At 48.0% G+C, this 27,979-nt stretch overlaps 3 protein-coding genes across 4 annotated transcripts; 1 reads left to right on the top strand and 2 right to left on the bottom strand.

The window, feature by feature from the left end:
• Window positions 1–3,724: 3,724 nt before the first annotated feature.
• ALKBH4 (alkB homolog 4, lysine demethylase) lies at window positions 3,725–9,318 on the bottom strand (the record flags this gene model as incomplete). Its single annotated transcript, XM_084493025.1, has 3 exons — window positions 3,725–4,444; window positions 8,301–8,498; window positions 9,166–9,318. The coding sequence occupies 3 exons, from the start codon at window positions 9,316–9,318 to the stop codon at window positions 3,803–3,805; spliced, it is 993 nt and encodes a 330-aa protein (XP_084349151.1). The 3' UTR covers window positions 3,725–3,802.
• LRWD1 (leucine rich repeats and WD repeat domain containing 1) lies at window positions 9,206–25,955 on the top strand. Of its 2 annotated transcripts, none has more exons than XM_084493010.1 (16): window positions 9,206–9,395; window positions 11,385–11,526; window positions 13,656–13,890; window positions 14,662–14,781; window positions 16,254–16,406; window positions 17,503–17,643; window positions 18,753–19,094; window positions 19,719–19,845; window positions 20,092–20,201; window positions 20,662–20,869; window positions 22,470–22,542; window positions 22,630–22,770; window positions 23,152–23,249; window positions 23,839–24,000; window positions 24,552–24,676; window positions 25,576–25,955. In XM_084493010.1, the coding sequence occupies exons 2-16, from the start codon at window positions 11,447–11,449 to the stop codon at window positions 25,714–25,716; spliced, it is 2,256 nt and encodes a 751-aa protein (XP_084349136.1). In that variant the 5' UTR covers window positions 9,206–9,395; window positions 11,385–11,446; the 3' UTR covers window positions 25,717–25,955. The 2 variants fall into 2 exon arrangements, with proteins under 2 accessions (XP_084349136.1, XP_084349137.1); XM_084493011.1 differs by lacking the exon at window positions 9,206–9,395 and adding an exon at window positions 10,161–11,099.
• POLR2J (RNA polymerase II subunit J) lies at window positions 25,855–27,822 on the bottom strand. Its single transcript, XM_084493033.1, has 4 exons — window positions 27,694–27,822; window positions 27,514–27,603; window positions 27,014–27,188; window positions 25,855–26,349 (listed from the first exon to the last, which is right to left on the bottom strand). Exons 1-4 carry the CDS (start codon window positions 27,744–27,746, stop codon window positions 26,314–26,316), a joined length of 354 nt encoding a protein of 117 aa, XP_084349159.1. The 5' UTR covers window positions 27,747–27,822; the 3' UTR covers window positions 25,855–26,313.
• Window positions 27,823–27,979: the final 157 nt, after the last annotated feature.

Here is a 27,979-nt window from a genome sequence, read left to right on the forward strand (position 1 = left end):
AGGATCGCCCGTGGTATCAGCAAACAACACAAATTTAATCCAGGAAGGAGTGGGGACACCGTACGTGTCCAGACTGGAGTTTCTGTGCTTCAGTGCCAGAAAATCCTTGCTCCTGCTGCTGCCCCTGCAGCCGGCAGCAGGATTCCCAGCAGCTGAGCACGGCGATGCCTTTCTTTTGGCAGCACTGTGTCCTGTCTTGTGTCTGGCCTCAGGCACCCTGGGCCTTCGTGTCCCTGTCGCTCCTGGGGCATCATCACTGCTGTGGGGTCTTCCAGCCTTGGAGCAGCTCCGTGCCTGGGAGGGTGATTTTGTTTGGGCAAGGCAGGCTTGGGCTCCTCTCTCCTCTCAGCAGGGGTCAGGACTGGGCACGAGTGCAGGAGGGAGCCGGGGGTGCCCGGGGCAGAGTTGGGTTCGCCCTTTGGCTGGGGTTGGTGGCGTTTGTAGAGGGCTGGTGGTGTGGGTCCAGCAGGGGCTGTCCCTGGTGTTCCTGGTGCCAGGATGGTGAGGGCAGCTCGCCGTGGGGCCAGTGGAGGCTGGGCTGTGGACTCTGCCTGGGGGTCCGGGTGCCTGGCCAGCTGCAGGGCTGGCTGCTCACACCACGCGCTCTCCTCTTGCCTTTCCATGGCTTTACGTGGGATTTCGCCCTGTCCCTTCTCTTCTTTTCCCTTCCATAAACAAAAAGCTTTCAGGATTCCCTCCTGTTATCTTCCACCCCCTTCGTTATCTTCCAACTCATGCAGCTTCCTCAGTAACCTCCCCCCGAGCTGCAACCTGAAATCCGCATCCCAGCACAAGTGGGTCAGCGTGCTTACCTTCTGACTGTCTGCTCACAGGGTATTTGAAAGTGGTGCAGAAGAGACCAGAAAATGGCCCCAGTAATAATTTACTGGCTGAATTTAGAAAAGTTTCCATGAGCGCTCGTGCATGTGATTTGGAGCTTGCCTCGACCACGATGAGCGCGCTGTTGACTCAGTGAAGTGCCAGGAAAGAGCAAACCTCTGCCTTTCTGATGGCCTATCCTTGTTTTATCTCTGCATGAGCAATATTTAATATAGAACGACGCATGTGTCTCGGTTACCGTTTGTGAGTGAAACTGGATAAACGTGCTAAGTTTTATGCTACTTGTTGATTTCAGACTGATTTTTTATTCGAAAGACAGCTGAAGTCCTCCAGCATCCTCTTTGGGTTAATCTGTGCTTTTCTTTTTTTCAAAGCTTGCACAGATTTTACCGATCTCCTTTTAAAACACGTAAGTAGATATAAAACTGATGCACTTGTTTTTAATGAGGGCCTGGTTCCTGGTATGCATTTTACAAGTGCTAATCTTGGTTAAGAAGATAAACAGCTGTGATGGCAGTTCCTAGAACATGAAGACTGTTGGAGTTTGTCTTATGTTAATGACAGTAGCACAGTGGACAAAACTATTTTTAACAGATGATTAATGAAGATTACAACCTCTTCATACTCTTCTCAGACTTTTGTGGTATTGGATAATCCAAATCAATCGTTAATGTTCTACAAGGCTGTAGGTCTGGCTTTTTCAGGAGAGAATGTGCATAAAGTTTTAGTAATACAAAGTCAGTGAGATTGTAATTGCTTTATGATCTCTCTGAGCTGATGCCCAAGAGACAATTTAACGGGTGAAAAATGTCAAAAGATAGACATAGCAATGACTGAGGAGAGACTACATTAAGTGTTGGGCTTCAGAAACCATCTAGACAAAGCCCTCGGTTTTTGGCTCAGAAGATAATTATGTGCAGGTTTTAAACTTAACATATCGGGTAGGCAGAGCTGGAATTTTCTAGCAAGAAAGGCAGCTTTCTGTACAGTTTGAACGAGGCAGAAAAACTCGGCTGACAAATGCAGAGCACAAAATGAACTAATGTTGTTTATCTTTTCATTGTGGCACACTGATTCATCAGAAGCTATCATCTGCTTTCAGTGCTGGCAGAATGAAACAGCAGGTATGTGTAGACACAGTATTTTAACAGGCTGGGAGCACAACAGAAATGTGAAAGCGAGCGTTGGAAATAAGAGCCAAACATTAATGGAAATAGTTGATTGCCACGTTTTGCCACACGAGCAGATTGATGCGGAGGCTCGGCACTGAAAGGCAGGAGGGTGATGGCAGGATGCAGTCTCAGAGCTCATTCTTCCTACAAAAGGCTGCTCTGGGTTTCCTTGTGGCTTTGTGCCGAGGTCCAGCAGGCTGCCAGCCGTGTCCTCCTGCTTGGCTGAATGTCCTCTGACCCGCTGACAGCAATGCCCCGGGGCTGGGACACCACGGCTCCAGGCAGGAGCACGCTGTGGAGCCCATGGGTGCAGGCAGCAAAGGACCGATCGCACCAGCCTGCCCTAAAAATGTTAGGAACCGTGATTTTGAGATGGATTTCTTCTGGTGGAGCTTGGCTGCCTGTTGCACGACTGTCTCCTTGCAGTGACGGCCTTCTGTCAGAGAGGGCATGCTGGAACTGCTGCTGGAGAGCCTCGGTGACGCCGTCAGCAGGTCTGGACGGAGGTTTGTGGTTTAGGGCAGCCCACGGGAGTGGCGCTCACTGAGCCCTCCTGCGATTATTCTGTAGCCCTGTCCACAACTGTTTAAATACTGGGCTAAACTGAGACATGGCAGCGGTGAAGCAGCATAGAGGTAACTGTTCATAACATCCTGATTCACCAAACTGAATTCTAGTAAACCAGTTCTATTGGGCTGAAGAGCTGCCTTCTCTGCAGTGCCTGCGGCAGAGGGCAGAGTCTACAGTGTGAATGCACTGCTGGTACATTAAGAACCTGTGCCTTGTGCCAAGGAAGTACTTCTAAGACAGGATATGTCTGTACAGGAACGCTGAAATCCCATGTAATAAACCTGTTCCTCTTTTTCTTACTGGACAAAACCAGACAGCATTGCAAAGTGTCATTTTGTTGCTGTAGGTGTGACTGTGCTGAATGGTTTTGATGACACAACAGCGTTTGTTAAAGGATCACGCTTCTTCCACAGCACAGCTTCATTTTCAAGAGGACAGAAGTTTGTTCTGAACAGACAGATGGCCCCAAATCAGCTTCTGCTACAAATGACTGCTTGAATCTTAGGTAGAAGGTATGATTCAAATCTGACTGCTGGAGGTGCCAAGAAAAAAAATGATAGCTGCTGGTGTTGCAGTCTGTTGCCCAGCTTATTCTCAAAATCTGACTCCTGCTACTGAGAGCTGACAGCAGGGTTCAGAGATGACAAATGATCAGAAAATAACACAGTCTGTGCAAGCCTCTGGTCTGAACTCTGTCCAAGCTGTCTCTGCAGAAGAGTCAGCATTGGCCCTCTGCAAACGCAGCACTCTGCTCCCAGAAGATATAGGTCACATACAGTATTTGTGATTTATCCTCACCGTTAGGGGATGAATCTTCAGCAAAGGATAATTACTTTAATTAGTTCTCAGTGTGTTGTACTGTCTGTGGAGAGATGCTTGCTTACCTGCCCCCCCGGAGAGGTGATCTCTAAAGGAACTATCTGGAGTGGGTGAGAAGATGCCTGTGCCATAGGGATACAGCTAACTAAATGCTGGGTGATGCGGTGCATGCATTTTGTCTAAGAGCTACCATTGCTCAGGACAGCCTTCACAGAAATAAATGGCCCAACCCTTCCCTGCACCGCCTTGTTTGTGTTAAACTGCTATTTGATCGAGCTCATCTCAGTACAGACCTGGTTCCTTATGCACACCTCAGAAATAAATCAAGTTGTAAAAATACTGTACTTTATTTTTCAACCCAAATTTCCTAACAAGACGCAATTCTAGCCTCCCCTTGCTGATCACACTGGTGTTCCTTGAAACGAAAGCGCTATTTCTAGCAGTTCTTTACCCAGCTCCTCGTGCCTTCCTCCAGTGCTGAACTCTGCAGACAGCTCCCTGAACGTGATGCAGACCCGCCGGCGCTCTATATGCTTGCGGTAAATCGCGTGCTTCCACCTGTAACGTGCGTCACCGTGCAGCACCACCAGGGACCTTCTGGGTAAGTGAATGGCAACGGTCACCTCTTTGCTGGGAACAAGCCTTGGGGATAAAACGTAGTCGGTCCCCTGTTTGTTTGAACTTTTGCAGGCTGACGTCTCTGTAAGAGATCCAGGGGGACTTAATTCCCCGTTTTCTTTACTGAAAGTGGGAAATAATTGGATGCTGTCCTCTGAATCACACGACATGGAGAGCACGGTGTTTGAGAGCAAGTTTAAGCTAACCAGACGCTCTCCCCAAAGCCACCAGTCATCAAAATGTGGGTCGATGGCAGAACCTCTTTCTGGCCTGTAGTCCAGATTACATTGTTCAACAGGTAGGAAACCACCTAGTACAGAGCAAGCCTTCATTTGTGTCACAATCTTTTTACTAAAACTTGGCAAACCTGTAAAGCCACCAGCTTTCAACCTCTGTTTCTTGAAGTTCACTTTGGGTCCATAATCCTGTTGGAAAAGAAGAGGGGAAAAGCCGATGTTAAGGGAAGGGAACATCTGAGACAAGTCTTTTTGGAGAGGCTGTGATCCCTACAGGCTCACAGTCACGTCTTTTGAGTTTTGTTCTCATCTGTGTTGGGTCTGTCTGGGATGGAGTCACCTTTCCCTGCAGCCCACACAGTGCTGGAACAGCTCTGGTATCACCCCAGTGTTGTGTCTCTTGCTGCATAGTGCTGGCACAGCATCAGGACCCCTTCCAAGCCCCCAGGAGCCAGCAGGCTGGGGGTGGGCAAGGGATGGGGAGGGGACGTTGCTGGGGCAGCTGGCCTAAACCAACCAAAGGGATATTCCGTAACACCTGATGCCACACTCAGCAATAAAAGGGGGGCTCTTGTGGGGCAGGGAGCTGTTCCTCCTGAACAACCACTATGTGTTTTCAGGCCCTGCTTCCCAGGACGTGGCCGAACATCGCTCGTTGATGGGAAGTAGAGAATATTTTTTTTTCCTTCTCTCTGTGCTTCCACGTGGCCTTATTGTTTCTTTTGTTTCTTTCTCTCCCGGCTACCCACCTGAGTAAGACCAATACAGTCTTTTTTGGCGCCCAATGTGGGGCCTGAGGGTTGAGATAACAGTAGAATTGATTAAAGTATTTACAACTAACCTACTGCTAGTCACAATGTTCGATTTTCTATTAATATTTTTCTGTGTCTATGTTGTATGTAGTCCGTTCTCTGTTCTCTTTCTTCCTCTACATCTGATCAGAGAACGTGTTGAAGTCTGTGTTTGGTTTCTTTATCATGCTGTGCTGTAACATGCCTGCCTTCAGTTTTGTCTGGTACTCAGGCCCAGCATTGTTATCATTCTTGTCTCCTGGAGATTATCTTTTTGGAAATATTAAGAATTACACTATCTCGTTTTTCTCCCCTAGCAGTCAATCTGTGAATAATATGGGGGGTGGTGCCTTCTTCTTCTCTCCCTGTGGGCTAATCGCAGCAGCCTTTGAGTATTTTGGATACCCTTGGTCAGATGTTATCCTCCTATTACTACTTCTAGTATTTGTCTTCCTCCCTAAGGTCAAACAATTTATTAAGAATATCATCCAAGGACCTGCCCAAGACAAAGTAGTTGTGGGTGGCAAGGTGTGTGTGGGGATTTGGGCAGGTGCCTGTCACGGTTTTCTCTTCTGATGATTCTTAACTTCACCCCTGAACAAGTGCAAAATCCAAGAAAACTGGTAGAATGTTTGAAAGACGTATGCCCTGACCCTGGCAATACCAGAGAACTCCACCAGCTTGCTGCACTCTGCTGGGGTCTGGCTTACACCTATCACATGCGAATTAACGCTGCCCAGCACCCTCAAGGGGATGGGGAAGTTCCTGAATTCGATGATGAGATAACACACACTGTGACCACCCCAGAGGACCGAACATCTTTGGGATCAGTCGCCCCGATACTCAAGACAAAACAGTGGAAATGGAAATCAGGTCATTTAGTAAGGGAAGAAGCTCCTCCTAAGGAGGAGGGGGAAGAGGAAAAGGCAGGCAGCTCTAAAGCAGTGTCATCACGGCAACATCAGGGAGAAACCGAAATCATAAATGAATCAGAAACTACTCAATCCTTGAGTGAGTTGTGAGAAATATGAAAGGATTTCAGTCGTCATCCAGGTGAGCACATCCTCACCTGGCTGCTTCGATGCTGGGACACTGGGGCCAAGAGCCAACAGCTAGACGGCAATGAAGCCAAGCAGCTGGGATCCCTCTCTGAAGAAAGGCTCACTGATAGAGTAATTGGGAGAGAGGCACAGGTTCTCAGCCTCTGGAGGTGACTCCTGGCAGCTGTGAAAGAAAGGTATCCCCACAAGGAAGATACTGTATACCAAGTAGGCAAGTGGGCCACTACGGATAAAGGTCTGCAGCACCTGTGGGTATTAGCTGTGCTGGAGATAATTTATGGTGATTTGAACAATGCCCAGACACCTAAAGACCCTGATGAAGTCCAGTGCACAGCATCCATGTGGTGGAAATTTGTATGGGCTGCACCCTCGTTGCATGCCAGCACACTGGCAGCAATGGATTGGGAGGAGGGGATGGGGCCAGCTGTGGATATCGAGTCCAACCAGCTTCATAAATATGAAGAAAATCTCTCTGCCCCAGTACGGGCCTGCATTTCAGCCATGGAGAGACTGTCCCAATGGTTAGAAGAACACACAGCTTCCCCCTCACCTAGATGGAAGAATCTTTCAGCCATCAAGTGCCAGCATTCTCCGACTCCAGCAAGGGAGAATCCGGGACGCACACTGCAGGGCACCTTGTGGTTTTATTTACATGACCACAGGGAAGATACGAGGAAGTGGAAGTAGGACCTCTGCCCTAGCTGCTCAGGTACATGAGCTGCAGGAAGATACAGCAGCAAGAAAAGGGATCTAGGAGGATTGCTGCCCCAGCTTCTGTTGGGCAGTCCCCCAGAGGCAGTAGAAGGGCTAGTATTACTCCTGACCCTGACAAAGAGACCTCTGCTTCACATTTGGAAGAATTAATTGACAGGTGCTCCAACCAGGACCAGTGGGGCCCTGCCTCTGGCCAGGTAGAGGAAGGACACAACTGGATTTACTGGACTGTGTGGATTTGATGGCCTGGCACACCAGAACCGCAGAAATATAAAGCTGTAGTGGACACAGGCACACAGTGTACCCTAATGCCATCAGGCCACCAAGGGGCAGAACTCATCTCTATCTCTGGAGTGACAGGGGGATCCCAAGAGCTAGCTGTATTGGAAGCTGAAATGAGTCTAACTGGGAATGAGTGGCAAAAGCACCCCATCGTGACTGGCCCAGAGGCTCCATGCATCCTTGGCATAGACTGCTTCAAGAAAGGGTACTTCAAGGATCCAAAAGGGTAGCAGTGGGCTTTTGGCATAGCTGCCCTGAGCACAGAGAAGATTAAGCAGCTGTCTACCCTGCCTGGTCTTTCAGAAAACCCTTCTGCTGTAGGATTGCTGAGGATTGAAGTACAGCAAGTGCCAATTGCGACTACAACTGTGTACCGGCAGCAATATCACACCAACCGAGACTCCCTGATCACCATCCATGAGTTAGTTCATCATCTGGAGAGCCAAGGAGTGATCAGCAAGACTCATTCACCTTTCAATAGTCCCATATGGCCAGTGCGAAAGTCTAATGGCAAGTAGAGGCTAACAGTGGACTATCAGGGCCTGAATGAAGTCACACTATCACTGAGTGCTGCAGTGCCAGACATGCTGGAACTCCAGTAGGAACTAGAGTCGAAGGCAGCCAAGTAGTACGCCACAATCGATATTGCTAATGCATTTTCTCTGTCCCTCTGGCAGCAGCATGCAGGCCACAGTCTGCTTTCACTTGGAGGGGCATTCAGTCCACCTGGAATCGACTGCCCCAGGGGTGGAAACACAGCCCTACCGTTTGCCATGGACTGATCCAGACACTGGAACAGGGGAATGCTCCTGAACACCTGCAGTACATCAATGATATCATCGTATGGGGGTAACCACCACATCATCTAACCTGGTGACCTGGTCACCAATTTGCGAAGTGACTCAGTGAAGCTATACTAATCTATGGAATTAGATTTCTCACCTCTAAAGCAAAAAAAAAAAAAAATAAATAAAAATAAAAAACTATGCCTGAACATGCAACATGGAGTACCAATTGTAACTATCCTATACTTCTGCAAGAAGCTGATTTTAATCATAAGTAATTCTTGCAATTGATTTCAGAAGAAGCTTCTGAAGAAGAGCTTTTAATGCAACACGTAAATGATTTGGGTTTTGAATGAAAACAGCTTAATTCTTAGATCTCTCTGGAAAATGAAATATGCTTCTAAAGTCAAACCTGTTTCTTTCGGCCGGACTGTGATGGCTTCCATTCATCTCGGTCCATCAGTTCAACCATCTCCGCTTCTTCTTCTTCGGTAACGAACTCCTCTGTCAAGAACACCCCTGGAAATGGAAATGCCCAGCCAGCAAATTCTGAGTGCTCATTTCCTTTCGCTAAACCTGTTGCTGGACAGTAAGTGAAATTATCTTCTCCCTGTGGAAATAACAATGGAGATGAAAAAAGGAGTGGAGAGGGAAACTTATCAAGATGAGGTATTCACCCTATTTACCCTGGAACCGCGCTGCTGCGTCTGGGACCTGCCTGCACAAGGCAGGAGGGATTTCACAGCTGCTTTTTGGGAACAACTCCTCCCGGGGCTGGGTGTGCTAACAGCTCCAGCATTACAAGCAGCTTCGAGCAGGGTTTTCTGTCCTGGTACTGTCTTTATCCCGCACAGACGGGGAGGCACAGAGGATCCCCGGTGCCAGGCGCACAGGGAGATCGCAGCCCCCTTTCCTCTCAGCCCTGTGCTGCGGGACGGGGCTGCTCACCCCTCTGACCCCTGACTGAGGAAAGCTGCCCGGAGCCCGAGCAACCCCCAGCCCTGCCTTTTCTTCGTTATTTTCTTTTCTTCTTTAATTTCTTTTCTTCTTTATTTTATTTTCTTTTCAGCCACAGCTCCACCGGGGCCTGTCCCGGGAGGGGGGTGCCGGGGCCGGGCCTTGCGGGGGGCGGCCCGGGGGGATCAGGGCAGGCCCCCCCCGGCCCTATTACCCCCTCACTGCCCCTATTACCCCCCCTACCCCCCCAATTACCCCCTCCCCGGTCCCCCCCGCTCCGCCCCGCCGCCGGCCCCGCCCCGCCGCCCCCTCCCCGGTACCTGCGGGGGCGGAGCGGCCTGAGCGGGCCCCTCGCAGAGCAGGCAGGAGCGGATCCCCTTGCAGCCGCAGCCCGGCCCCTCACCGCCACCACCGCCACCGCCTGCTGCTTCCTCCTCCTCCTCCTCCTCCTCCTCCATCCCCGCCATCATCATCGCCGCCCGCGCCTCAGGATCCGGCCCCTCGCCGCCCTCCTGCTCTGCTCTCCTCCTCCTCCTCCGCCCGGCTGCAGGTGAAGGGGGGCGGCGGGGAGCCGGGGCCGGGGCTGAGGCGGCGGCGGTGGGGAGGGAGGGCTCGGTGCAGGCCGCGCTGCCGGCCCGGTGAGCTGCTGGAGAGCGTGGTGATGGGGGGGGGGGAGCGGACTCGGTTTCCCAGCAGGCCCCGCGGCACCGTGCAGCGCTCCAAAGCCGGGAGGCGCCGCGGGGGATGCTGGGAGTTGTAGTCCCGCTGCCCATCGCACGCCCCGCCGGGGCGCCTCAGGCCGAGCCCGGTGCCGGTGCCGGCCCTCACGGCGACCGAGCTCGGGGCCAGCGGGGCGGCGAGGGGACACCGCGAGGCGCCCTCCTCCGCCCGGCATCGCCCCGGCTTCCCCCGAGCTCCCAGCCGGCGGCCCGGCCCCGGGCGGTGCCCGTTGGGGTCACCTCAGGCCGCCTGTGGATGGAGTCTCGGGGGCAGAGGCACCCTGCGGGCACCCCCCGGTGTCCCCCGTGCCCGTCCCCGGGGGTGGCCGCCGGCGGTGCCCCCCCAGCAGCCGGCATCGTGGCCCCGGAGCACGACATGGCGCTGGCGAGGCCGCTGCACGGCGGTGGTGGCGATGCCAGGGTCACCGCTCGCAGCCGGGGTGCCTCGTCCCCCCCAGCACCCACCCGGCTGCAGAGCCGAAGCTGATCTCGTTTTGTTCCCCACATCATTCCTTCGGCCCAAATTGGTGCTGCCACAGTGCCGTGGGCTCGGCGAGGTGCAGCCGTGGGGACGAAGGGCCTGGCAGCGCGTCGCCGTGTGCCCTGCGGCTCCCCCGTGGTGACACGGGCAGCGGATCTGGGCACGGTGCATAGCCAAGCACAGGGTGACCAGGACACCCGCAGTCGTTGGTGTCGAGGTTTTCTTACAGGTATTCGAGCTTAGTGGGGTTTCTTGGGTCAGCAGGAACAGGTTTGGCTTTCACTGACAGCTCTGTTGCTTGAAGGATTGAGCCCTTGAGCAGCCGCTGTTCAAACGCTTTTTTGAGGCTCGGTTTTCTTTTTTCCCCGTATAAAACCATGTAATATTCCATATATAAAGGATTTTCCTTACTTACAGGTATTAACAGAGCATCACCCGTGATGGTCCAGGCATTGTAGGCACATTACAGTAGTAACATCAAGCCTCAGGACTGCTTACGTGTCCCTCCCGATTTCCCAGATTGGCATTTAGGCAGCATTGAGGCTAACACAAAACGACAGTAGAGAGCCTGCCTTGGAGCTCTTTTCTCTTTATTTCCCTCTCTTGAAATCTGTGTCAGAAAGAGTGGTAAACCATCAACGAGTAATTTTATGAAGTTGCTTTGGCCTTGTCACTCTTACTGTTCTCAATATCTCTATCTGTGTGTGTGCACACGTAGGATGGAATATATCTGCAACGATGCATAAAAACGTCTGGTTATAACCAACAAGGTACAGAATGCTGCTGTTTCTATTTCCTTAGTGAAGAAACAAGGTTACTGGGCGGTGGGTATTTACATTTCTGGTAACGAATCCAGTTTACCAAAGTTGTAGGGGATCCAGAGGTTGTCAGCCAAGAGTCGGTCCACCTGGTCAGGCCAGCGAGTGCTCTGTGTCAAGGCCTTCAGAGGAAGAAACCCACGACAGGTGTATTTATTCTGACTGTTGCTGTTTGTTTGAAAGCATGTGGGAGTTCTTGGACCAGAGCCTGGTTGCACAGGAGAGGTACACACTGGGTGAGTGTCCCTAATCCCGAGTGCTGTCATGCTGCAGGCAGTTTTCATTTACAGCAAGCCTTTCACTTTAATAGCCAAGGGAGGTAGCACCAATGTTTTGGAGATGGGTTGGGTCAGCTTGGTGGGAGTACGTGCCCAGATGTATAACTCTTCCTGGTATTTCCCTGTCAACTGTGAAAAAAAGGCTACTTCAGAAGCAGCGGCTAACCTCATAACGTTTTTTTCTCCCTTTTGGAATCAGTTGCAAAGGACTTGGCCTCATCCTGTTGTTTTTTTTTTAACCAGGAAGGCTACAAGAAGAGATCCTACAGCTGTGTAGTGATTGCAGCTGAGGGGTGAAGATAAACATGTCAAAAATTACTACAGAACTTCTTTTGGAAAGAGCGGTTCCAAGATCTACAAGACTACGAAAGATCGAGACACTAAAGTAAGTGCAGACAGGAAAATTCCAGATGAATTCAGCATGGGCGATCCTTTTTCAAGCGTTTTTGCTGAAATAGGAGAGGCCAATTCAAAGTACAGACTTAGAGATGGCATTCTCAGTGCAGGACCAGTGAGCACTGGTGGAACTGCAGCAATTACCACCTCTCTTCACCATACAGATTTTATCTATGCCACATTCTTTCTGTAAAACTGCTCAGGGCTGGATTCTGCTTTCCTAATCCTAAGAAGCTCCCTCCCTGTTCTCAAAACACTTCTGTCCTTTGTAGCAATTGCTCATTGTAAATAGGAGAATCACTTCTGGTGTGGATCTAGACGATTTTCTTAACGTTTTGGCATTATTTTCCTTTCCTCCGTCACTTTTTATCTGTTCTACATCTGATTGTATCAGTACCTCAATCATGGCAGAAAGGGAGAGTAAACTCTGATACACTTAGAAACCTCTAAAACAGTTTTGTTGCTCAGATCATTAATAGAGTTCATTGAACATAATAAATGTATTTCCAAATGTTTAATACGGTGGAATTTCCCTATTTGCAAACTGGTCACTCCGAGTGACTCCACTAGCCAACATCTGGCTGGCACCTGCGTTGTTTTTGTGGCTGATGTAGGAGTTTTGGGTTTCGTATGTAGTCTTTAAAGTTACTTCTTTGGTTTTGTCTTGTCATGAATTATTTGTTTTCAGAGAGAAACTCAACAGGATATCCAAAGACTGTAGGTCCCAGTAATCTGGGTAACAAAGTGATGGTCAGGTGTTTGAAGTCGTGAACTTCTACAGGTAGTTTTTTCCATACAGCTTTGTACCATGATTTTGAAGGGTAATATTTCAGAAAGTCCACTTGGGGAACTCTGTGCTGAGTTTCTCCCAGACTGTTGAAATCCCAAGTGATGTTCTGCTTGAAATCACAGTGACACAGTACTCACACTCAGCTTTGCAGCCAGCTGAATTCTGTTCAGCCTTTCTCATATACTTTGACTGACTAGTTAGGTTTCTGAGATGGCATCTCAGTGGTCTTGCTTTCTGAATTTATTTACCTGTTTTATTAACATTTTGTATATATGTAGAAGGCCTTTTTTTTTTTTTTTTTTTTAAACTAATCATTATAGATGGATATTCTGTTTGTTAAAGGAACCCAGGCTTGCGTTCTCAAGAGACCATGGCAGTCAGTGCTGGAAGTTCCCTTTGGAGTTCAGCTCAATGGTCTAATCAGATCTAAATGATCCTCCTTATAATACACAGTTTTCTGCTTCTCACAGAGAAGGGATATTTTTCCCCCTTCACAAATACTGTATCACTTCCATATCCAAGCACAAAATGCTTTAATTTTGGTTGCAGCATTGTGATTTTTTAGGTTGATTTGCATACTTGCCAGTGGAATTATTTGGAGCAAAACGTGCTGCAGAAGAAATGGAAAAATCACTTTTTTGATTAATTTTGTTCTTGAAAACCACCTAAATGATTTGGGAACCTACTCTCTGCATGCTCCGAGCGTACTTGTAAAGCAGAGAAGTTTTAAGCCAGATTAGCAAACCAATCTGATTTGCTGTATAGATGTGAGAGTGCAAGTGTCAACATGAAGGGAGGGGAGTACAGGAACAGTCTTTTTGGGAGCCCTGCAGTCTTGCAGTGCTTACACTGGTTGTGACACTGTGAATTCTGCAAAGGAGGGAAATAATGAATCTAGAGCATTTTATGGAGAATGTAGACTGATGGCCTAGTGAAAAAGTACCTTGTATTGTCACAGCTTGTTTTGTTGAATTTACATTGCAAAGGAATAAAATACCAAAATTGTTAGAGACTTAGTAATTTTTCTATGAACGAGAACATTTTTGGTAATTCACTGCTGATAACCAGCTCTGTTACCCATAGAAAATTTATCTGAATCGCAGGTTGATTGTACCACAAATACTTTAGCAGACTCTGATCGTGTCTGTTAGCTCAGACACAGCATCTTTTCCATATAGGCATGCCTGCAGGCCAGAGTGCTTCAGTCAAGAAAAAGCAGATTCGGTCAGATTTACCTGGTGAGCTGTGCTAGGCTGAGGGGTGCTGCAAGGTACGGCCTTGTTTTTCCAGTGAAATGCAGGTAGTTCACTTTCTCTTTTTTCTTTCAGCCTGTCCAAGCTGCAGTTGAAGACTGGAGACTTAGACCCGCGTTTGTTTTCCCGTCTGAGGCATCTGCAGAAACTAGATCTCTCCGATAATTTATTGGACAAATTTCCCAACAGTCTAACCCTGCCTGATCTGCGTGTCCTAAACTGCAACAACAACCAGCTGGAAGATGTAACTGCTCTGAAACAGTTCCCTCTGCTTGAGGAGCTCACTTATGAGAACAATGTGTACTTGACAGTGAGTTACCTCCCATTTGTACAAGCTATTAAATAGAGGGGACAATAAATGGCAATTATGCCGAGTTCTTATATATTATTCTTAGGCAGCAAGTGAGGACATCTTAGAAAGTAATTAGTTCTTCTGCTCCCCTTAATCATTTTATGCCACGATTTCCCAGTCTGCAGAAGTGATTTATCCAAAACTATTCAGAGGTTAAAAATCTTGAATCTCCTCATTCTCAGTTTAGGCATCTGAAGCTGCAATTTTCCATGTGCTTTAAACCGGCATCAGCCACCTCTGGTGTCCCCAGGTGCTTGTTTGCTGTTGCACGCTGGCAGAAGTATACGTGCAGCTGGATGGTGAACAGGGCTGGGAGACTGCTCTGACCTAAAACTCCCCTGATCCGAAGGAATGCTGCTGGTATTTACTTCAGGCAGGGCCTTCCTCTGAATTAGATGTTCAGAGTTAGAGGCTGTGAACAGAACTCCCTGCCTTGCATTCAGGACAGAGCCTAGTTTCACCACCACCACCTTGTGTTGGATGCCCGGTACTGCAGAAGGCGAGGCAGGATTTTTGTCTCTCTTGCTGAAGATCCCGATTTCCAGTAGAATTTACAAGTAAAAGTTGGTATTTGTGTCAGAAATGCTGAGAAGATTTTATGAAATGTCCTTTCCTGAGTAAATACATTCTGCTACTTCTTGGCTGTATTTTAATAAAGAGCAGTGGACATAAAACTGAAGCAAGTAGCACGTGTATGGTTTTTGTGACTCTAATGTCTTCTCCTTCTAGCTCAACGATGATTATAAAGTGATGTTTCTTTTGCAAAATCTTCGGCTACTGAACGGCAAGGATATAACCAAACTGGCTAATCATGTGAGGCGTGTCAATAGTCGTAAGCTCACCAGCAAGGTAAGATGTGTGGTGTTTTCTGCATCTGTGAACACCTGAGAAGTACCTAAACACTGTGCCACAGTATGGGCTGTGTTGTAAAAACCTCATTGCTACTTTTTCTGATCACTGCTTGCATTTGCTCTGCTTGTTCTGTGTTGGCAACTTCTGCCTTCAGCTTCAATCAGTGTGAGGCCTCGTTCTGGGTTTCCATAGCACTGCCATGCTGACTCTTGGTGTACCAGGGCTGCCAAACCAGCAGGAACTGACAACCAGAGAATTCTTGTGTAGCAAAGAGGATTTGTCAGGAGTGTTACACAGGAGCAGGACTGACACGGTCTGTATATGAGCCACCGGTTTTCTAGGTCACCCAGTTGCTATTCAGAAAAAGGGAGAAACCTGGGGCTGATGTAACAGCTGCATGTACCTCTCCGTCTACCTGATGTTACTGTCCTGGCCCCAGGACTGGGGAGCTGAGAGACAGGCTGAGGATAATCCTGAGTTTTCCAGCATGCACCAGGAACAAGGATTTGTCCTTTCATTTTCCACTCTCCGTGTCTGGAGCTGTACTTTCACTTACATGCACAGTAGTGCACAGCTCTTGACAGATTCTCCCTGCAAAGCATGTTGTGATCTGGAGCACACATATTGTTTTATTGAAAAAGGTGTTTGTTTTTTGTTTGGTTTGGTTTGGTTTGGTTGTTTGTTTTTTGTTTTGTGCAGTCCAGCTCTTACTATCTGTATTCTAGTTAGCTGATCTTGTTAATTCCTTCTGTGTAGCAGTGGTGGAGAGATCAAATACTGAAGTCTGTGCAGGCTCACTGTGCTAAGTGTCATCTGTGTAATACCTTACACTTCAAAAGGTCTTGGGGAGGGCTGCTCAGCCCCTCATCCTCCAGGCAACTGGGCATGTTTGGCTGTTGGAATGGTTAGTAATGAGACACCAAATGCTCCCCCATGCTGTTCATTTTGTGCTGGTAGCTGTGCCCCAGATAGCTTTTCCTGATGGTACTGAATTGCACCTGGCTGTCCAGTTCCTGCTGCTGTGTATAAGCATAGGCTGCTTTTTGTGAAATCTAAATATCTTTATCTGTGAGTGGCGATGGCGTGTGTACCAGCCGTGCTCATGAACTACAGGAAAAGTCCCCGTTGTCCTCTGCCTGTTATAAATAGCTACCTGCCAGGTACTCCCTGTCAGTGGAGCACAGTGTGAGACTTCTTCAGACCACTTGCTGTGGAGCTAGGGGCATGAAATCAGGCGTTGGTTCACATTGACAGTATCTTCTTAGCCACACGACCTTGGATCAGAGGGACTGTATTTCCTGCTAGCTGAAGTTGTGGTTTGAACACCGATCAAATTGAAGCAGTACCAACACATAGCTAGCAGAGCCTCAGGGTTGGTAACTTCTTACGTGTTTACACAAGTACTGTTTTGCTTTTCTGCTCTGGTTTCCTGTAGTATTTTGTTGAACAAACCCAGTCTTTCTGCCTAGGTTACCGCTCACTGGGAAAAATTCTTCCGTGACCAGCTTCCTGAGAAGTATACAGCTGAGCAAGTGAAGTCCATCAAGAAGAAGTTCCTCAAGTCAGTACAAACTAATGTAGTATACGGACCCAGCTCACTCAGTGAATTCACCCGCTGGCGGGTAAGTTGCATTTCACTCACCATCCTGTTTTTCAGGCAAAGACTCTATATTCTGAACAGATTTGGTTAAAATGCTGTGTGGGTTTGAGTTCAGGGGACTTTTTCCAGAGGCGCGATACCACTTTTTCTGCTTTTCTTTTCTGGTTTGTTAGGCACTTAGAGGAGCACTGACACCGAGTGTGCACCGAGATGCAATGACAGTCATTAAACATTGTTTTTTTATTCATGAGCAGTGATGATATTTTTACTAATTGACAAGACTGCAGCATCCTTAGTACTTAATTATTTGCAAACAGCAAATCACTCTAATGGCAGCCGTTAGTCTTGATGGAAGGTGCGTGAAAGGAGAAAAGTTAATGACAGAAGTGTAGGTACTCCCGGCAGAGAAAGATACCATTCAGTTTATAACATTAGATTTAATTGTATGGCTTCCATCCCTGCTTTGTCTTGTGTTGTTGCTGGGCTGTTGTTTTCTCACACACATACCCTAGAAATGCAAGACAAAGTGAAGTTCTTGGATCACATAGCATAACTCTAGCCAGCAATGCAAGCCACCACTGTTGTCATATGTGGAGGTGAAAAGTCTAGTCCAGCAGGCTGATTTTGTTTGTTTTACCCTGCCTGATGCACTACAGGGTGGTGGTTGTCTCCAGGAGTCACTGGAATCACTCCGTGTTCCGGTGTGGTCGTGACTTCACTGGGTTCCTTTGTGACTGCATGTGCTTTCCTGAAGGAACAGCCTCACCCTTTGCTTTTGTCCCTCTCTCTACGTGGTGGTAACTCTATCTGGCTGCTGAAGGGCTGTGGGCTGAGTATGTCTGCACTCCAGCCTCTGAATGACCACCCTGTGAGATCAGACTGAAGCACGCTGTGGAGAGGCAGAGTGAGGAACCTCCCTGCTCTCCCAGATCTGTCTGTAGAGGACTCGACCTGCCTGGCTGGCAGCTGGCAGCTACCCCATCGCTTCTGAAATTCACATAGAATAGTGGAAGCAGATACTAAAAATCCAGCAAACCAGCTCTTGTCATTACGCGTCACAGTTTGACTGCTGCTGCTTTTTGTCTTTTTTTGTACATATCAACTTATTTGCTTCTAAGGTGAAAATGATTGCAGAAGAGTTTTTGTCTTACTCACTGGGTCTGGAGTTAAACACGGATACTGAAACAGAGGAAAAGATGGATGAAGATGAGGAAGAAAGTACAGAAAGCCCCAAGGAAGATGCGGAGGATGTAAGTAAGGTAAGTGATTTTCCATTTACATTAACAATTCCTTTTTTTTTTTTTTTTTTTTTTTTTTTTTTAACAAACTAAGTAGCACTTGTCAGCTTACATGGATGGTGCTGTGGTAACTGGAGGGGCAGTCCCAGGCTCCAGTCTGTAATCTGAGGCTTATTTTTTATGGCCAGACCGAAGCTTTCCCAGCAATGAGAAGGTTGGGTTGCTATCCAAGAGGAGAGAGCTTCTCCATTCATAGGAGACCCAAAACATTTCATGAATGTAGACCTACCCCCCCCACCCATCCTTTCGGGAAGGGAGATATTTAATGAGAGAACTGGGCTGATATACGGCTGGATTGTGATGGTGCTTGCCCTGTTTGAAATGACTTCAGACTAGTCCATGGGCCAGATTTGTTTTTCCACGTCGTATGAAAATCGCAAGTAACTGGGGCAAGGGAAGCAAGTTGAAAATCAGACTGTTAGCCTCTAGGAACTCCGCGGCTCCGGGCTTTCTTGATTCTTAGAACCTAGTCTGTGACATGGAGGACATAGAGGTGCTTGAGCAGGTGCAGAGAAGGGCGACAAAGCTGGTGAGGGGCCTGGAGAACAAGTCCTACGAGGAGCGGCTGAGGGAGCTGGGTTTGTTCAGCCTGGAGAAGAGGAGGCTCAGGGGCGACCTTATCGCTCTCTATAGGTACCTCAAGGGAGGCTGTAGCGAGGTGGGGGTTGGCCTGTTCTCCCACGTGCCTGGTGACAGGATGAGGGGGAATGGGCTTAAGTTGCGCCAGGGGAGTTTTAGGTTAGATGTTAGGAAGAACTTCTTCACTGAAAGGGTTGTGAGGCATTGGAACAGGCTGCCCAGGGAAGTGGTGGAGTCACCATCCCTGGAAGTCTTCAAAAGACGTTTAGATGTAGAGCTTAGGGATATGGTTTAGTGGGGACTGTTAGTGTTAGGTCAGAAGTTGGACTCGATGATCTTGAGGTCTCTTCCAACCTAGAAATTCTGTCATTCTGTGATTCTGTGACTGTGGGAGGGTACTGGCGTTTGAATAAAAAATCTCTCTTACTTATAACCTGCATGTCTCGGGGAAGGTAGAAATCTTCTGCAGAAACTGACAACATGCCTTACAGGTCGTGGTAACGCCCAGGAAGAGGAAAAGAAATCGCTCCAAATCAGGCTCTAGAAAAAAGAGGTCCAAGTCCCAGGCAAATACTGAGAAGGAGGCTGTACTTAATCCCAAAAAGTCCAGTGAAGTGCAGGATGACCCAGCTCCTGACAAAGCGAGAGCATCGAACCAGCCAGCCAAAGAGGCAACCCCTGATCAGGAAGCTGAAGGGACACAAAAGAATGGAGAGCAGTTTCCCAAGGGGCAAAGCAACAGAAGATCCAGCCAGCTGACAGGAGAACAGAAAAGCCAGGAACAGGAGAACGGGGTTGTTAACTTGACCCCAGTAAAGAACTCCAAGGGCAAGGTATGTTCACCAGCCTTCTCGGGCCAGGCTTTCAGCCTCTTGGTGTAGTGGGAAGAGCCACATTCAGATTTCAGCAGAGCTCGACAGATCTCGGAGCTCATGACTGGCCAGATATATTGTGAGTTATAGTTTTGTTTTGTTTTGTTTGTTTTAAATCTCTCAGAGGTGTCAGGGAAGGCCCCTCCCCCCGAAGACAGTGAATTCCCTGCAAGGGATGGATGGACCAGCGCTCTGAGGTGGTGCACTGAAAGCCTGTTCTTAGAAATGGGACTGTCATGACTTGCTCTCAGGTCAAACTGATGGCTGCATGGGGGAAGGTGTTTCCCTCTCAGCTCAAACCAGTGGGGATCTAAAGGGTTTTTCACATTTCTCTGCAGCAGAATATGAAGGTCAATGCTGGGGTCTGATGGGCACATCTTTTCTCCTTGCTGTTTTGGGAGTCTTGAGCACTGGTGGCACCTTAGTCTCTCCTGTTCTCTGTAGCACAGAAGGGCTGAAAATACTTTGGTTTAACTGGAATTACTGTGTTCAGTAGAGGGTTCTGCCGAGACAATCACAGGCATGCCGTTCAGACAAACCACTGTCAGGGGAATGAATTGTCTAAATGTGGATGGTTTATTGTAGGAGGATGTCAGTGCAGAGCCATTGCATTTTCTCCAGTGTCACAGTAAAGGCAACAGCCGTGAGGATTTTAAAACGCAGCTCTGGTCCTGTGTCTTCGAGCCATTGCTAGACTGTGGAGCCAGGAAAGGTGAGCTCTTAAAGAGGTTTGCAGGATTTCCAGAACCACCTGGCTCTGGAATCCCAGCGGACTCCATGCGTTAGACCCCAGCTTCTTCAAGCTGTAGTCTCCGATGTCAGGATGAGACTTGTGCACACACTTCTTCTTTGACTTTGAAAACAGGAGTCTGGGAGAGCACCAGGCAGTGATAAACTGCAGTCTTCATGTGTTATCCGTGAACCTGGGGACTCCTCACCTACTCTTTTCATCTTTCAGATCCAATTGTGAGCTCCTCCAGAACTGTGGCGACATGTGGAGGGGAATCTGTCTGTCTGATTGACTGTGAAACAGGGGTGGTGCTGAAAAAATATAAGGTGGCTACAGAGGTATGTTGCAAATAGGAACAGTAGAATTAGATGGGAATAGCGTAATGCATTGTAATTGCATAGGTATATACATGTATATGTTGTAAACAATTCTGAAAGAGAGTTACAAGCATTAGTTTGGACAGGTCTTAAAATGCTCAAGATAGATAGTGAATATTTCTTGCTTGTCCTTTTAGCCTTTTTTATTTTATTTTATTTGTGTTAATTTAAAATATTATTCTGCCTCTTTTCTTCACAAAGGTGGGTGTGTATCCAGGCTGCTAAGAAAGCCTGACAACATGGAGTAACGAACATCCTGTTTCAAAAAATTGTGTTCTTCTGAAGGTTTTTTGAGATACAATATTCGGGCTTGAATAGCCATGTAGTTTCGCCTGGATTGCTCTGTGACAGTTACTCAGAGCTAAGAGCCATCCTGCCAACTGCTCTCTTTCATGCTCTTCCTGGTTTCTTTCTGTCCTAGGAGTTTTTCAGCGTTGCGTGGACGACTCTCCCAATGGTAATCAGCGACAGTCGGAAGAAATCTCACAATATCTTGGCAGCTGCGGGGAGGAGAGGGATTGTCAAACTGATCCACGTGGCGGCTGACTTCTGCTACGGAGAAATAAAGGCTCATAAAAAGCCCATTGCTACTGTCTGCTTCAGCCCAACACAAGAAACTCACCTCTTCAGTAAGTCTCTAGTTCAGAATCTCTTTAGCTTTAGTACCCGATCTAGAAACGGCTGGGCTTCCTGAGCAAGGGGAATTGTCCCCAGTGGAGGCAGGTGCGGGTAGGTGAATACAGGGACCACACACACACACACACAAAGTATGGGCAGATGGTACACACAGTCCTGTCAGTCTCGTGTGGCACTACTCTAGAGAAGTTAGGAGTTGTTTCAGCCACAGTCTGGCTCTTCAGCTGAGGTGCAGCAGCTCCTGTTTCTCGCTCGGTAGCTCCCTGGTATGCCAGCTCTCCGGCTGGCTGCCACGCAGTAACCACAAACAATCCCAGGAGCGGATCCGTTCCGCAGGGACGAGTAAGAAGAATGATAGCCTGAGTGGCGTGCTGGGGGCCAGGCAGCAAATGGTCAGCTAGCAGGGCTCTCTCCCATCAAGCATGGCAACAGGGGCAATGCAGCATGTAACAGCCTGTTAGGTTTCATTTTTTTCCAGTGATCAAAGCTGCACAGCTAATTGCTTTTGAATAAATGAAAGTCTTTTGAGTTCTGTGCCTTATCAGAAATTTCTATCCAGGTCCTGAGGTGGAAGTAAGCTTTGCCACAGTAGTTCCCGCAGAGGCTTAAGGAGTGGTGGGAAGTGAACCATCATATTACAGGTTGCAGCTGCATTGTTGGGGTTGTAAAGTAAGCTGTTACGGAGTCATTCAGACCACACCTGCACCCCGTAGTACATTGGTTTTCTTGCCTACAATTGCTCACATCCTGGACCGGTTAGACTGCTCCATGAGCCATTAAAAAGTGAAATTCCTTTAAAGCATGGGCAGCTGTAATGGATACTTTTTGAGAGTAAGCTCAAGAGTGCAAAAAGCAGAACCCTGAAAGGATCAGGAGGTTGCTACCACATCCATATAATGCTTAGTTGTGAAGGGCTGACTGCCTTGGTGGTGCTGCTCAGGTGTAGACAGCAAGGCTTATTTTATTGCAGAAAAAAATGTATTGTAATAACCTGAGAATTTTGTATCCCTCTTTGGGGGCTGGACACTAACCTGCTTGAGTGATGCCACGTGCTCAGGATCCCAATTACTCTGAGTACTTGACTAGCCTTGTTGCTATTGCAAGTATATCAGCTTGGTGACAAAGGCAGTAAAAGCCTTTCTATTTTACAGTCCCTAACTGTCCTAATGGGAGCTGCTGTGGATGCAAATACACAGAAATACATGGAATACAGTGGAATCTGCCTGAGAGTAGGGACTGGAGCTCACCTTTTCGGTTCCACCAGAACCCATGACCAGAAATGTGACCTTAAATGCGCACTAATTAATGACCTTGTGAAGCCACAACTTAGTAACGGACACCAGGAACCAAACTTCCCTTTAATCTGCTCCTCTTAGAGCACAGGATAAGAATTACTGAATGTGCATGTTTAACGATGTCTGTGAAGTGGTGTTCAGCCAGGAGCTTCTCTGACTGCTGCTGTGCTTTAATGAGCTCTCTGATGCCCCAGGCGTAGAGCGTTACAGTCTGTGACACAGGTAGAATTGCCAGCTAGCACCAGAAGAGCCAGATGAGCAGCGGTGTCACTACCTGCTTCTCTTCTGTGTCCCACAGCTGCATCCTATGACAAGCGAATTGCACTCTGGGATATTGGGATTCCAGACTGTGACTACAATTTCAAAGCAAGGTAAAGGTTCAAAAAACAGATGTGGCCAGTCCAGGAGCCTGTACCTATCACTCTGCAGCACCACTTAACTGTTTGTTCTCTTTTTAGCCAGCTGCTGGTGCTGGAATCTTTCTCTGTACCGTTACGGATTGCCCTGGTCCCCACCTGCCCAGAGCAGTACCTGCTGGCTGGCTGTGAAGAAGGCTGCTTTACCTGGAATATAAAACTGGAAAAGGAACAGAAAAACAGGTGAGAACCCACAGTTTAGGGGCATGTGTTTGCTTTCCATAACAAGAAGAGGTAGTCCTAGCTTTATTTCCAGCTGAGGAGGTCTGAGCAAGGAAAGCAGCGTGTCCTACCAAATGTAAAGGAAGCAAAACACTCCAGGAGTTGGACTTGATGATCCTTACGGGTCCCTTCCAACTCGGGATATTCTTTGATTCTATGAAAATAGCAGTCCCTTAAGCAAACAGGCTCCTGCTACATTAAGAAGCCCAGGTAGCCAAAAACATAGGTTCAGGTGGGAATTCATCAGCTCTATCAGGCGAGAAACTAACAGATTTCTATCTCTTGGGGTCTGTATCTAAGCACCCTTTCACGACCTGAATCACTTCACCTTTCCTCCCGCAGGCCTTTCGAAGTCACATTCCAGTTTCCCGATGAGGAGGGGGAAATGACGACATCTCACAGGGTTGATGGTTTGGCTTTTCTGAATGATGACGTTGTAGGTGAGTGTAAGCACAATCGCCAGATCCACAAAAAAAAAAAAAAAAAAAATCAGGTGCCTCAGTGGGGAATGAGGAAGCAGAGGGGGTGACGGGAGCGTAGCTAACACTTTGTAGAGTCTTGAGGGCTATGCTGAACGGCGTTGCCTCTTTCCATAAAATATGGTTGGGGGGTGCAAGGTCGTGTCTGAGCAGAGATGGAAAAAAGACAGACTCATCAGAGAGGAAACTTTGCTTAGCAGCACTGAAGCGGAAGGGAAGAGAGCCCCGTTGTGTTTACGGGCTGGTGGAAGCAGCAGTTCTTTGCAGAGGGTTTGGGGTTCCTACATCTCAGAGGCTCCTAAAAGCACGGAGTGGGTCTTTCTGAATAGCCTGTGCTTGTTCCACAGTTTGGGAACCATGTGGTAGGTATGGTTCAGACTCCCTCTGAAGCCTCAAATTATCTAGAAATAAGGCAAAGGAATTGAAAATGGTTGCTGCTGCTGTCGGGTCCTGTGTCTTAAAAGCCACCTTCTGGATGCGTCCCCTTCCCCAGCTGTCCTGAAGCTCTGCACTCCCCAGCAGCTGACAGCCTGCCATCTTCCTTCCCTAGCTTCCAAGAGCTCCAAACCGGGGTGCATATACTTGTGGAGCTGGAGTCGGTCTTTTGACACGAAGGGGAAAGGATGCCAGCGGACGGTGTCGGCGGTTATTCTGGCTGAGCTGGAGTGGTCCACGACAGACTTGTCCTATCTCACGCTCAGCACCTGCCCAGGTAGGCAGCACCCTCCCTCAGCACAAGCGGCGAGGCCGTGCCAGTCACTTCAGCAGGGGCAGCCACACTGGTCACGATTTACTTTTTAACAGTCATAAATGCCTCCTCCCTGGCCTGCTGCCTTTGCATGACAAGAGCTTGTAATATGCAGCACTGCAGCTAAAAGGCAGGCACCAGTTGCATATAAATAGGAGACTGTTCCCTGGTTGTTAAAGGTAGAGGTGCTCTGCCCTGACGTGATGCAACATGTCATAGCGCAGCTTAGGACCAACAAGGAGTAAAGAAACTGAGCCCCACTTTTCAAACCTAAAAATACTAACTAAAATCAGAAGAAATCACTTATTACCGGCTTTTCTCTACTACAATAGGAGAGTTCTGTCTTAATAAATGGAATTTTTCTCCAGAGCTAGGGATTTTAGTTAGTTTGTGCCAGGCAGAATTTTGCTGAAGTGTCATCCTCCACGCTACACCAGTCTGTAAAGCCCCACCTTACAGCAGAGGGGACTCTCAGCTCCACTCTAGTTTTCCAGCTTCTTCTTTTGGTCTCACAGCAAAAGAGCACGTGTTCTGTGGCGATGAGAAAGGAAGCGTGTGGATATACAACCTCTCAAACTACACCACAGCTTGGAGCTCTGCAAAGGCAAAGCGTTCAGACAAAAGAATCCCTCCCACACAGGTAGGTCTCGTTTACCCGCTGCGACTGAGCTGTGCCTCCCTTCCTCCCAGGGGCAGCCCTTGAGTTTCTTGAGCACCTTTACACCAAAACAGGCCTGGTATTTTCCCTGCTTTCAATTAGTTGCGAATGTTAGGTAACCTCCAGAGCGTGACCAAGGCCACCTCAAAGCTCACACAAACAATTGTGACAGTTACGAGCTGTAAAGCAAGTCTGTTCATGCCCGTGTTCTGCAGCTTGACAGCTTCTCCTAGCAAAAGGCCTCTCTGGAAATAAAAGTTGGTGGTTAACACGTACAGCCCAACACCACGGGCTGTTCCTGCACCCTGTTAACTGGCAGGCAGCTGCTGTTTCTCCCTGCCTGGCTGAGGGGAGGGTAAGCGCAGCAGCTGCTCCCCAGTAAAACTGCACACAGGTAAAGGGCAAGCTCCTTGCATTTGTTCTTGCCCCCTCCCCTTTTGCTCCCTGGCCTCTGAAAACAACCGTGTTTTGGTTCAATGCTGTTCCCTCACAGATATAACTGAACGGACTGTAGCACAAACAGCCACAGAGGCTGTGAGTCAAGCATGGTCTTGAGCTGTAACAGTATGGCAGTGCGATGTGACGTGGTGCTCTATAAACTTTGCAAACGTACTGCTCAAATCAAAAGTCAGTTCCTCCAGGAGTGAAAGGGAGCTGCTTTCAGCTCTTCCATTCTGATTTTAAGTCCTTCTTTATTAAACCCTGGTCGTTTGGGAGGACTAGCATAAAGGTGCACCCTGTGGAAGTGGAAGAACCCTTTTATTCAGCTCCCCCACGTTGGCAGGGACACGAGAGCACTCTGTTCCACACCATCATCAGTATCATCCGGGTTGCAGAGACAATACCCTTCCTTTTCTACACAAACTCTGTTCTCCTCATAGATTCTCAAGTGGCCAGAGCTCCAATCAAACGGGGACCATCTGAGTGAAATCCTCATAAACAATGTGATAACAGACCCTACTTTCACTTACCTTGTTGCTCTAACTAGTGTGAACATAACAGCAATTTGGAAGAAGTCATAGTTCCTTGTACCTGAATTTCATTCCCGTGCTTTGAAATAGTGCAGTATTAGTGACTGTTACCCATGTAATCATGAAGTTTTCTAGACCAGCTATTACATGCAAAACAAAAAAAGGTAAGAGTTTGTTAAACCCATTGAGTCATTGTAAACATCCAGTTTCTTTTACTGTAAGTTTTCACAATTTGTGCATTTGTTTTATAGAAATGACACTTAATAAAACAAAATGCAGATCTGTTGGCAGTGCGTAGACTTCTTAAAAAGGACAAGAAGATATCTACTGCAGTCACTCAGCAACTCATCATTCTGCAAGTACAGTCAAAGTCACCAAGAGTCTAGTATAAATAGTTGCATTAAGGCTCCAATTAGAAAAACAGAAATCATTTTAATGAATTATCCATCAAATCAAACACTTTCATCCTCTTGGCAAACTGCCTGTCAGGTACAAAACCCCCTCAAAATATCTCTGCAGCTGTGAAAAATTAAAAATAAGTGGGGCAAGCAGGGGAACACTTGCCATGAATGAGGTTTAAATAAAGCACTCAACGAACAGACACATTGTTCTTCATCAGAAGTTCAGTCCACTCTAAATGTGATAATTTCACTCAATTCCTTCCTGTTTGTCTTTGATGGCAACCTGTAAAATACACAAACAGAACCACACACTAAGACAAGAACTGTCACTGAGCTAAGGAAGCTAGTTTAAACATTGATACCATCAGTCTTCTATCAAACACAAAAACAACTGCAAAACAACAGGCTGAAACATCTGTGGAAATCTCAATGCCATCCAAGCAAATAAAACTTAAAATCAAAACATATTTGTAAAAGGGCTGCTGGTGCTTTTACCATTTACCAACACATCCAAAAACATTACACCTATGCAAGCTAGTACCCTATTCACAGTCATCCCCCTTGCTTTTGTCTGAATACCTTTCAGGCAGATAAAGACACAAAAATCACAGATTGTACAGTTGATCATGATTATAAGTGGTCAAGAAAATGAAAGTGATAAAAAAAAGAAAACCACAGAACATTAGCAATTTTTTTTCTACCCTAGTAAGACTGTGAGCCAGCTACAGAACTGTTAAAGTGCACCCGTTTAACTCTTGCAGGGCACGTAAATAACCCTCAGGAGCTGCCAGCTCTCACCATGCCCTGAAAGGAGCTGTCTGAATAGCCAGACCCAGCATGGCTTGGACAAATTTATTGCCACAAACCAGTAGCAACTCTATCAAACACCAACGCTCCCTTTGGTTAAAGTGTGTAAGTGGGTTACAGTTAAAAAGAAACAGACGTACCCTGAATCTCTCCTCCAGGAGGGACAGCTCGCTGATCAGATCCGTGATGGCGTTGGTGAAAGCTTCCTGGGGGCTGTAATCAGGAGTGGTTTGGACGCGGATGATGATTTTGTGCTCCAGTGGGTGTGGGACCTTGTACCCTGCAAATAACACCTGAGGGTCTTTCAGTAACTGCCTGTAAGGGGAAATCAGCAGTGAACAAGCACGTAGCACACATACAAACGTTTTCTATTTAAGAAAGAAAATAAAAAAACACTTTTCCATAGGCTTTGATGGCACACTTTCAAACAGGGCAGTATGAACAGCTGAGCAGGCTGCTTGCTCATTTGTACGGGGTTTGATACTACATTTTAAAACAGGGCTCGGTGAATATCACGAAAATATTAACACCAGAGCTGCCTTGTCTTCACCTAAGATATCACAACATGCCTATTCTGAAGTAAATTGTAATAAAAAAACGAAACCCGCCCCCAAATGACCCCAACCCCGCCTCAGCTCACGACTTGATGATGTTCCCCAGCGTGTGGTCCTCCTTGTTGATGGTGAAGAGGCAGGCGTTGGGCACCTTCGTGTCCTTGTTGATGGTGATCCTGCACGGCAGACGGGGCCGTTACCTCAGGGGGAGCCCGTCCCGTCCCCACCCACCCCCCCCAGTCCCCACCAGCCCCGTCCCTGCTCACTTCTTCTCGCCCTCGAAGAGGAGGAAGGACTCGAAGGCCGGAGGCGCGTTCATGGTGCCGCCACCCCCGCCGCCACCTCCTCTTCCTCCTTCCCCGCCGCCACCATGGCGCCCGGCCCCTCCCGTCCGCCCACAGCGGCCCCTGGAGGCCGGGAGGTCCGAGCCCCCCCGTGAGGGTCCCACGAAATGGCGGCTTGGGCAGCGACCCTTCCCCACACACACAAACACATACCCGTGGTGTCCCCAGTGCCACCAGAAGGGGTGTTAGTGGTGGCACCAGTTACACG

This window comes from Aythya ferina, assembly GCF_964211825.1.
Source record: "Aythya ferina genome assembly, chromosome: 19".
Taxonomy (NCBI): Eukaryota; Metazoa; Chordata; class Aves; order Anseriformes; family Anatidae; genus Aythya; species Aythya ferina.

Coding starts and splice junctions, on each gene's coding strand:
- POLR2J (XM_084493033.1), bottom strand. CDS start 27,746: ATGAACGCGCCTCCGGCCTTCGAGTCCTTCCTCCTCTTCGAGGGCGAG. Junction 27,604..27,693: donor CTCTTCGAGGGCGAGAAGAA/GTGAGCAGGGAC, acceptor TCTGCCGTGCAG/GATCACCATCAACAAGGACA. Junction 27,189..27,513: donor CTGGGGAACATCATCAAGTC/GTGAGCTGAGGC, acceptor TTCCCCTTACAG/GCAGTTACTGAAAGACCCTC.
- LRWD1 (XM_084493010.1), top strand. CDS start 11,447: ATGTCAAAAATTACTACAGAACTTCTTTTGGAAAGAGCGGTTCCAAGA. Junction 23,250..23,838: donor TCTGAATGATGACGTTGTAG/GTGAGTGTAAGC, acceptor TTCCTTCCCTAG/CTTCCAAGAGCTCCAAACCG. Junction 24,001..24,551: donor CACGCTCAGCACCTGCCCAG/GTAGGCAGCACC, acceptor TTGGTCTCACAG/CAAAAGAGCACGTGTTCTGT.